This window comes from Lissotriton helveticus, chromosome 10 (genome assembly GCF_964261635.1).
Source record: "Lissotriton helveticus chromosome 10, aLisHel1.1, whole genome shotgun sequence".
Taxonomy (NCBI): Eukaryota; Metazoa; Chordata; class Amphibia; order Caudata; family Salamandridae; genus Lissotriton; species Lissotriton helveticus.
The window spans coordinates 443,150,386-443,161,378 of NC_136071.1; the positions used below are offsets into that span (position 1 = coordinate 443,150,386).

Below are 10,993 nucleotides of genomic sequence, written 5' to 3' on the forward strand. Positions count from 1 at the left end.
GGCACCGCTATGGATTCAATATTAAAGTTAGGATTCTGGGGAGGGTCCCTGGCTGGCGCAGTTCTCGATTGATGGGTCCTCTGTAGAATCATAACCAACCCATCCATCCTCCCCTTATTTAAGATTTCTGAGGGAGCTTCATTTCTGAAAAAGAAAAAAATAACCGGTTTAAAATGTCTGCTATAGTGTCATCTTTCTACTCCAAAGTAGACCCTAGTCATTGTAGAAACAAGTTTAGAAGGGAAGATCACTCTTCAAAGTTTTTTTCTTTTCTTTGTTTATCACTTTATATCTTTCTGGGAAAAGTGTAATTTAGGAAATCTGCTGCAGTTATTCCAAATAAAAAAAGGTTGTGGTGTATTCTAGGTCAATTCTGATGGCGTGGAAGGATTTTAAGGTTATGAATGTGGGGGGAGATTCCTGGCTAGCCAACTATAGTTACAAGGAAATAAATTCACAATTGACTTGCTCACAATATTTACTTTGATTTTGATTTGCTGTTTTCTACATGCGAAGGGGACTTACAAAACAATTAGAAAAACACAGTTTAAAGAATGTAACATTTTAACAAGTGTGAGTGTGAGAGAGAACGAAGGGAGAGTTTCTGATAGCAAGGAGGGAGAAATCCCAACCACTTCAAATTTCTATAACCTTCTCAAGGATCTAGAGTATAATCCCGTAAATTAGGTGACTGTGCATTGCAGTGCCTGGTAAATTAAGCTTGACAGGCTAATAGACCTTCACTTTTCTTGTTGTTTTTCAGAGATCGCGAGATCTAGGATGGCAACGTCAGACCTTGGGGAGGAGTTAAAGTGCTCCATCTGCCTGGGCCTGTACCAAGACCCAGTGAGCTTGCGATGTGGGCACAACTTCTGTAGAGGATGCATTCGGAAAATGTGGGACGGGCAGACTGAGGCTGGGGTCTTTGCTTGCCCATACTGTCGAGAGATGTACCTCAAGAGACCAAAGCTGAAAAGTAACTGGACGTTGAACAATGTGGTCAAGTGTTACCTTTCCAACCAGGCAAAGATGGAAAAAAGCTTAGTTTTCTGTACCTACTGCCTCGGCCCCCCTACCCAAGCTGAGAAGCTCTGCTTGCAGTGTGAAATGTTTCTTTGTGAGAGCCACCTTCAGAAGCACAACGAACGGGCCAGTCACTTCCTGACAGAGCCCACCACACCCCTGGAGAGCAGGAAGTGTGCTACCCACAAGGAGCTCTTTAAGTGCTACTGTGCTGATGATGACTCCTACCTCTGCGTAACCTGCTGTGTGGTCAAGAAACACCAGGACCACCGGGTTCAGCTACTGTCCGAAGCCTCAGAGAAATGGAAAGAGGAGCTGGAGCATGCACTACAGAAACTGACCGTGCAAAGTGAGACGACAGGGCACAAAGTAGACGGGCTGCTAGAATACAAGGGGTACTTCAGCGAAATGATGACACGCGTCAAAACAAACACCAGCGCTCTATTTTCAGACATCCGGGTGTTGCTGGATGCCAAGGAGAAAGAGTTTCAATCAAAGATGACAGCCCTTGAAACAAACACATTCCTCCAAATCTCACATCACATCCAGGAGCAGGAGAACAAAAGATCAGTCATTGCAGAGAAGATGCATCACCTGAAGGAACTGTGTAGCCACACTGACCCACTCACATTGCTGGAAGAATGCAAACTCCTGTATGTAGATGAGAATGATCCTGATGAAAGTGAGGAGGAAAGTGAGGAGGGTGCCACAAGCGCAGCCAGTGAGGAGGAAAAGGACACGGCGACCAAAAACCAAGGTGAACGTACGATCTTGGTGACCTTGCAGTCAGTACTGAACAGCTTTATTGAAATGATCCCCAAGTTGAAAACGAAGAGGGGGATTTATTTAAGGGGAGCATCAGATATAATTTTGGATGTGGGCACCATTGGGCTAAAGACGGCCATGGTGGTCTCTCAAGATCTGAAAACAGTTTCACACTCCCAAACACCAGCGTTGAGCCTGCAGTCTGATGTTTTTAAAGAATGCTTTCAGGTGTTAGGCTCTGTTGCCTTCTCATCTGGGCAACACTACTGGGAAGTGGAGACCAGCTCCACAGGGATCTGGGCCATTGGGGTGGCTTATCCCAGCATTGAGAGAGTTGGACACCATTCCGGCCTTGGCTATAATGACAAGTCTTGGTGCCTGGACTGGAATATGGAAGGACTCACAGCATACCACAACTCCAAGGCTGAAGACTTAGAATGTGAAATATTCCCAAACAGGTTTGGCATCTACCTGGACTATGAATCAGGGGTCCTGTCCTTTTATCATGTGTCAGAATCGGCCAGCCACCTCTACACCTTCACTGCTGCCTTCACTGAGCCCCTCCAACCAGCTTTCTGTGTGGATGATGGCGGCTGGGTCCGAATCCGGAGCCTTCAATGTTGACATGTCCCAGATGGTCTTTGCAATTCTTATAATCTTCGACTTTCTCCACCTATCCATTTTGGTTAGTGTACACCCAAATGATTTGCCGCCACTTCAGTCATCCAGCTAGGCACCATGGACTCTTCTTTCGGACGTGGGTTTCATATATTAGAGGCTTTACAATACGAGTTCAGTTATGATGTCAAAAGGTGTGCTTTGTCTCAACCAAGTTTGCCACACTGGCCCTGAACGTACTTTGTGGAAGTAGCATTGCGAAACGTAATATTGCTGAATAAAGATACATTTGAAAAACAGAATCATGTGGTATTTAAAAATATAACCACAACTCTACCTAAAGTCTTTGAAGTAATTTCTGACCAAGCTGTTGCTGGTGGCTAACAAACAAAGGGGTATATTTACAATAAAATCGTGCAGTGTGGCGCCGCAAGCTATTTTGCTGCGCCAAGCCGCGTCATTCAAAAAAATGCAGGGATGCGCCATATTTACAGGAATATGGTGCACCTCTGTGCTCTCCCCTGCACTGGCACTAGAACAGCAGCTGTGCACCAATGCAGGCACCCTGGCACCAAAGGATACCTTCCTGCACAAAAACAATCATTAATGGCGTTCTGCTCCTTCAATGTGTGCTGCATTCTGAAGTATTTCTCTTTGCTGCGTCATTTTAACACCTCCCCTTGAAAAGCGTTATTTTTTGGCGCTGCCTCCGATTAACCAATCCCTGTAAATCTAGGGCAGTGTCAAAAAGCCATGGGTGTTGCATGGGAACACCCACAGCATCACCCATGACATGCCCCTTTAATGCAGAATAGGGCCCTATTTACAAGGCTGTGTTAAGCCACACAAAGTAGCTTTGCATGGCCTTGTAAATATGGGCTAGCACACAGCCTACCAGAGCGTAAAAAAAAAGCGCCACTCCGGGGGCACTAGGGGCTTGAAAATATGCCCCCAGGTTTACTCAGACATTAAGTCAGAAAAGAATTGCTGACTTGTGAATCTGAAGTCATTGTACACTCAAACTGACAAATATTTATCACTCATGAAAAGCATTTTATCAATAACCAGGATAACCTATTTCAGGCTGTGCTTACAACTAGAAATAAACCATAAGTTGAAAACTGTGACCGAAGGGTTGCGTCATCTCTCTCCATCGTCTTTTCTGATTTGACTCGGTTGAGCCAACCAATCGCTCTATATATAAATATTATAGCATGTAGAACATGGTTTCCAAAAGATGGGCTTTTTAAAACAAGCAAGGAACATCCTTTCATGGCGTCAACTAGTTACTTTTACAGTCAGGGCAAAGGCTGTAGCAAGACTAGTACTAATCACCCCAGGAGGGGTGCGAATTAGGAGTACAGCCAGAGGATAGCATGGCTTACATTTTCGGTCAAAAAGGATTTTCTGGCTGTAACAACGAATGAAAATGAGAATGAACTTACAGCCAGATTCATCAAACTAAAATCGGCTTGCAAAGGGCCAGATTCTGAGAATCTGGCCCTTTGCGAGCGCTATTTTTGCATTTGGGATTCATCATCCCAAATGCAAAAATCGCAATTCTAGAAATCGCTAAATTGCGATTAATTGCATTTAAGGAATCTCAATTTGAGATTCCTTAAATGCAATTCATGAACCATTTTAAAAATGCATATTTGCAATCTGGGGCCGCTATTTACCGCGAAGTCTAACTACGTGGTAAATAGCAAAAACTTTCAAAAATGCACTAACCGCATGGTGTGACGGTTATTTTTGCGCTGTGCGGCTTTTTTCTAAAAGCCGCGTTACATGACGACCTCAGCTCGTCATCAGCGTGCGAGCGGCACAACTCATGACGAGCTGAGCTCGTCATGAGCAGGCAAGGGGCTAAAGTGCATTTTTCAAAGTTTCATGTTGCGCACACACATGCCCTAAGGGCATGTGTGTGCGCAACATATGTGCACACATCAATTTCAGGGGTGCAACAGGGTGTCCTCTGGACACCCCTGCACCCTTGAAATCGCAATCTCAATTTGCGAATCGCTAATTGCGATTAGCAAATTGAGATTGTCTTCCCATTCATTCCAATGGGCCTCTAGGCCCATAGGAATGAATGGGGAGGTATTCCTTAATTGCGACTCGCAATTTATGAGTCGCAATTAAGGAATTATTAGAAATCGCTATTTTGTAAGTGATTTCTTGATGAATAGCATTTTGCTATTCCTTAATAGCGATTCGGTATTTTTCGCTATTAAGGAATAGCAAAATGTGTTCTTGATGAATCTGGGGGATACTTTCTTAAAGTGCAGGATAAGCTCGGGGCACCTTCCAGCTTATTTGGATAACAAAGCCATATTAGTGATGAGCTAGTCTTCCAAGGGTGTTGTAAGGGCACCTCCTCTAGGTGACCTCTATGGTGCAGGGAGGGAAGGCTATTGACTCCAGTAGCTTTAGTTACAAAGGATGAGCCAATGATTATGCTGGGACTTGACATGCCCCCACGACTGCATACTCATGGGGAGATTGGTATAGCAATGGTCCTCTTTGCATCTGATCTCCACAAATGGCAGAAGGCCCTTCATTTTGCGTAACATACCTTTAGAAAACCATTAGTGAAGTGACCTCACTAAAAACATGTTGATACATGCAAGAGGGACTTGGGCTCATTTTAACAAGCACTACAAAGTTTGAAGACTTTATCAACACAATTACAGTTTTGGATATCCAGTGAACCCTCAAGATTGTAAGTCTCATTACGGAGCATGGTCTTGGTTGCCAGCGCAGCGTTGTGGGATAGCTCATTCATCGATGACATGTATTACTGTGCGTCGTAAATGCCAGTCACAGTACTGTCTATACTAAGTGTCTACCGCGGGCGAGCCAGAAGAGACAATAGTTACATTGTTCTCCTTGAGCAGAATAGGTACGTGATTTTGATTAGTATTTATTTATTTATTTATTCTAGTGTTTTGTATAGCGCGAACAAGACCCATGGGTATCAGAGCACTTAACATCGAGATCGGTTACAAATTGGCAGTACAATAATAATTATAGAACAACACAGATATGAGATAGAAGACCTAAGGCTATGAGAGAGTGCATAAATATATATATTCCACAAGCATGTGCAATTAAGGCTAGCTTATAACCCTATCTATATCGATAAATAAGAAGAGGTAGAGGTTATATAGTTTTCTGCTATAGAACAGTTATCGGTTCATCTGGTAAGGAGATGGCAGTGAGGATAAAGTTCAGTTCCGATTATTGGGTGAAGTCATTCACTTCTCGAAGATATTGTTCCTGAAGATGGCCGCCCTACTTCGGAATAAGAATATTCGTCTTAGAGTTACGTTAGCTTCCCTAGTCAAGGTATTTCCTCAACATATGACTTTTCAATTCCCGTTTGAATTGAACAATATTTTGAATCTTCCTGATGCTTGGAGGGAGAGAGTTCCAGACTCTAGGGGCAGCTCCAGAGAATGATCGGTCGTAAGACTTTTTCTTTCGGAAGATGGCTGGCCGCAACAATAGCTCCTTGGCACTTCTGGTTGGTCTGATTCCACCCGATAGCTTGATTTTCTTGGCTAGATATCTTGGTGTGTTATAGTGTACCGCTTTGTGGGTAATGCATGCTATCCTCATTTGAATTCTAGCCTCATACGGTAGCCAATTTAGTACTTTCAAGTGCGGAGATATATGATCAAATTTCCTAGACCCCGTGATAAGTCTTGCCGCTGCATTGAGACAGGCTTTTAATGGGGCTGTAGAAGTTTTTGGTAGGCCGGCTAATGTGGAGCAACCGTATTCGATCCTTGAGATAACTAAAGATTGAATAGCCAGTTTTAAATCTGCTTCCTGGTTTTAATTTTCTTAAGTAACTCATGTGGAAGCGGGCACTTTTCGCCATTGAATTAATATGTGCTTTCATGTCAAGATTTTCATCTAAGGTAATTCCAAGTGATTTCGCTGAATTGACTAGCGTTGGGGTGCAGTTTAGTGCCGTCAGCAGTTTGGTCCATTCCTTTATTTCAGCGTTGCTCCTTGGTGGTGAAATTAGCAAGAATTCCGTTTTATGGGCATTTAATTTCAGATGATTGGAGGTTAACCATTCCAGAACCAGCTTTAGCGTCTCATTCATTAGGTCAATGTCCTCAAGATTGGCGATCTTCAAGTATATTTGTGTGTCGTCTGCATACATGTGGTAGGAGATCTGTGATTTCCGTAGAATGTCTGTAAGAGGTTCGACATATAGGTTGAATAGATCTGGGGATAGCGTTGATCCTTGCGGGACCCCAATTGTATTAGGACATGAGGGTGAGATTGCTTGGTTAACCAGGAATCGTTGGGTTCTGTTGCGTAGGAAAGAATTGAACCATTTTAGTACATTTCCGGACAATCCCATCCTGTCCTGTAATCTGGACAATAATGCTTCATGGTTTACCGTATCAAATGCAGCTGATAGGTTTAAAAGAATCAGTAGGCAAGCTTGCTTTTGGTCTAGGGCTTGTAGGGCATCATCGACAATGTGCAGGATCGCTGTTTCCGTGCTGTGCCCTGCTCTGAAACCTGATTGGCATTCGTCTAGTAAGGAGAACTTGGTGATGTGTTGATTCAATTGGCTCTGCACGCATTTCTCAATAAGTTTGGCCAATAAAGGGATGTTGGTTACTGGACGATAGTTATTCGGGTCTGTTGTGTCTGCGGTTGGTTTTATGATTATTGGCACTACTTGCCCTGTTTTTAAGCAGTCTGGTAGGATCCCTTGCACAAGTGACGCGTTTATTATTTTGGTCCAGATTGGGACCAGGATGTGGCTGATCTCTCTTACACACTTTGCCGGTAAAGGGTCGTGATAATGGTTGTTCGGTCTAATTTCCGAGAGCGTTTTGGCGATCTCGATCTGGTCATATAATTCAAATGTGTCCCAATTCGCTTTATTTTTTGCTCTAATCTTCTCAGTTGACATAGGGGCCGCATTCGTCGGCATATGTTGGGACGGCAGGATAGCCGCGGCCTTTGCGAGCTCTACCTCTAGCGATTTGGTCTTTTCCGTGAAAAATGTGGAGAATTCCTCGCCGCTTAGGGGGGTCTTTGAGTGTTCTTGTGCTGATTTGGCCAGTTTGTCTGATTGATGTTTTAGGATCTCGAAAAGTTTTCGTGGTCTGTTTTTGGCATTGTCAAGTTCCGCTCTTATATATTCTTTCTTTGAATTGATTATCTTTTTTTTATAGTGACTTCTGGTGGTCCTGAGGGCTTTCAGCTCAGGAGAGGAAGGGTGTCGTCTCCAGTTTCTTTCGGCCATTCTCAATTTGCGCCTATCCTCATTCAGTGAACCATTAGACCAGGGATTTTTTGGTTTTTCTGCGACTCTTTTCATTTTTAGTGGCATGGTGTCATTGACGATATTTCCAATTGAGGTAAGGTAGTGATCAGTCAACTCATTTACATTCTTCATGTCATTAGTAATAGTGGATGCATCGCACACGCTCACATAAACATATTGGAATATTCATTCCTCATTCCAGTACAATGTTTTGGTAGAGTAATTGTTCAAAGGTGACCATGCAGTATCAGTATTCCATCTTGACTGTGTGTTTGACTTTCATGTTTATGTAGCCATTGACGATAGGTGTAGTCATTCATTCTGAATGGTAGATTAGACAAAGCACTGTGTTTTGTTTCCGCAGTAGCCATTCAACCGTATCTTTACTTACAGGGTTGTGTAAATCACAGATGCTGCACAGAAAGTTCTCCTCTCTATGCCATTCAGGTGGGAAGAGGTATGAAAAATCATCATGAAGAGTGGAAAAACATAAGCAAAGGCAGATGGGTACTGAATATTTTGAAAATGGAACAACATGCAGATGCCTGCAGTTTCCCTCAAAATGTTGCCCAATAACAACAAGATCTTTCCCTAGCAGAAACCTACATATTTCTGCAGCAGCAGGCAGCAGAACCAGCACCACTGAAAAATAAAAGCAAAGGAATGAAGACACTCTAGATGTGAAGATTGCAATCAAAAGGGTAAGGCCAAAGGACACAAGGATGCGGTCTACACCAACTTTATGTTGAACTTCAACTGGATGTGTTTCTTTGAGTTTGAAGATGCTATTTTGACCTCCATGTAGCAAAAAGTATTGAAGAGATTCAGAACATTATTTACAGAAACAAATCATTACCAGTACAATGTGCTCCCATTTCGCCTCCAGTCAGTCCCTCAACATCGTCTGAATGTATGTTAGTGGTGGTGGCTCGCCTATAAAATAAATGTTTTTCTACCCTTAACTAGATGACTGAATGGTCAAACCCAGGACTTTCCAGAAAGCTTGAATCAATTTTCAAAAAAAGCATCTCTTCAACAACTTCTATGGCTCTAAATCAACTCTCCAAAGTGCACCCAACCACCAGTAGAGGATCAAACAGCCAGATTCATCAAGGGAAATTGCGCTCACAAAGGGCCAGATTCTGAGAATCTGGCCCTTTGCGAGCGCAATTTTTGCATTTGGGAATCATCATCCCAAATGCAAAATTCGCTATTACAGAATTCGCATTTTAGCGAGGAATAGCATTAAAGGAATCTCTATTTGAGATTCCTTAAATGCAATTCATGAAACTTTTAAAATTTGCGAATTCGCAATTTCCGGACGCTATTTACCGCGAAGTCTGACTTCGTGGTAAATAGCAAAAACTTAGAAAAATGCACTTTAGTGCATTTTTCTAAGTGTTATGTTACACACACACATGTCCTTTGGACATGCGTGTGCGCAACATCAGGCTACATTTCCATTTCAGGGGTGCTACAGGGTGTCCTTTGGACACCCCTGGCACCCTTGAAATCGCATTCTAATTTGCGATTAGCAAATTGCTAATCGCAAATAAGGATTGACTCCCCATTCATTCCTATGGGCCTTTAGGCCCATAGGAATGAATGGGGAGTTATTCCTTATTTGCGATTAGCAATTTGCTAATCGCAAATAAGGAGGCTGTAGGAATCGCAATTTATTTTGCAATTTCTACATGAATACCGATTTGAGAGTCCTTAATAGCGATTCCTAAATAATCGCTATTAAGGACTCGCAAATCGGGACCATGATGAATCTGGTGGTAAGTTACTTAGGTACAACTCTAGATACACACAAATTGGATAAGGGTTTCATTCAGGGGAAGAATTTTCTGCAGTTTAATGAAAGTGTGATCTGCGGAGAAAAATCCCTTGCCAGACACAGCAAGTCAAAGCTCATCTCTTCAGGACTCCCTAACATTGTGCATTTCCATAGCAAAAAAATCAAGACTCAGCACGAGACTTCTTGAAGAATGCAGAGAGGATGAGTAGATGGAGTTGAAGGGCAATAGGGAAAAAAAAATATTTGCATGCCATTCTTCGATCTCTCTCATGCTAGTGTCTTTAGAATGGTAAAGGGACAGACATTTGCTTCACAAGGATCTCACTATGCAGACAATTCTCAAGGATGCTTCTCTGATACGAAGGGGGCAAGAGTCAAAGGGAATACTGCATTAACCTTACTGAAAATCATGGCAGTACTTCTTGCCCCCGAGGCCTTTCTACCACCTCTACCAACAAATTCTGTTCTGTTCCAAACAGGTAGTACCATTACACTATATTTAGTAAACACTGAAGGGTGCACAATAGCAATAATTCTCCCTGGAGGCTTAATCAACATCGAGATGGCTCATTACAGGAAATAAAAGAAGTTCACCTTCCAGATGCTGACAGTGTTCAAGGAGATCTTTTATGCAAAACGTTCAGAGAAAAGCATGAGTGAGTTATAAACAATGAGTGAGTCACAGGCGAGGACGCTTTTCACAACGTCTTCTGCAATTGGGGTTTCTCAAAAACAGATCTGTTCACTAAGTCAGAAAAAAGAAAAAACTTAAACTTTGAATCTAGACACAGCAAATCAGGGGCAATGAGCGTTGTTCTTTTTATCAATAGTTTAGTAAAATGGATCTACACTTATCTGCTACCTCCTCTGATTTCATCAAGCACGATTAAATTGCAATGATCATGATTGCACAAAAACATCCGATACAGTGCTGGCACAGAGATCTTCTTCACGACAGAGATGTTGCCTGCAGGCCGAACTCACTGTCAAGACTCCAATGTTAGATTCACCAAACTAGTCAAACATCTTTGAACTTGGCAGTAAGGCTCCTCAACATATTTAAAACGGCTGTTTGAATCTTTTTAAAGATTGGATGGATATTCTGAGTGTAGTAACATGTCCATCTACCACATAAACCTATTGATTCAAATGGTCTGCATACATTGTGTTCTGAAGAATCTATTCCAACTTCATGCCAAGTAGAGACAGTGTTGCAATATCTGCAGCGAACAAAGTGAACAGGATGGCGTCCAGCCAGTTGGGTTTTTATTGCCTGGTCAGTAACATTTAACACCACTCCAGTCTTCTTTTATGATTACGTGTGGCAGCAATGGATACACATAGATAACTTGGACAGCAATGCGCTTACTTTCTATTGATAACCCATGACTTGTAAGAAATATACTATGCAGCTCACCGTGTGCCACATTGGACAAATCGCAACGTAATATTTGTTAATCTGTTGGACAAAAATATGATTTTGT

At 42.5% G+C, this 10,993-nt stretch overlaps 1 protein-coding gene across 2 annotated transcripts in view; it reads left to right on the forward strand.

Annotated features, from left to right (window-relative positions):
- The window catches only part of LOC144785327 (E3 ubiquitin/ISG15 ligase TRIM25-like), a 40,141-nt gene extending 37,385 nt beyond the window's left edge, over positions 1–2,756 (forward strand). The window contains exon 2 of one of the 2 annotated variants that reach the window (XM_078664293.1): positions 764–2,755. In XM_078664293.1, the coding sequence (XP_078520419.1) occupies positions 781–2,412 (1,632 nt within the window). In that variant the 5' untranslated portion in view covers positions 764–780 and the 3' untranslated portion in view covers positions 2,413–2,755. Of the gene's footprint in view, positions 1–763 lie in introns of both variants that reach the window. The other variant, XM_078664294.1, reaches the window with a different exon arrangement.
- The last annotated feature ends 8,237 nt before the right edge of the window (positions 2,757–10,993 follow it).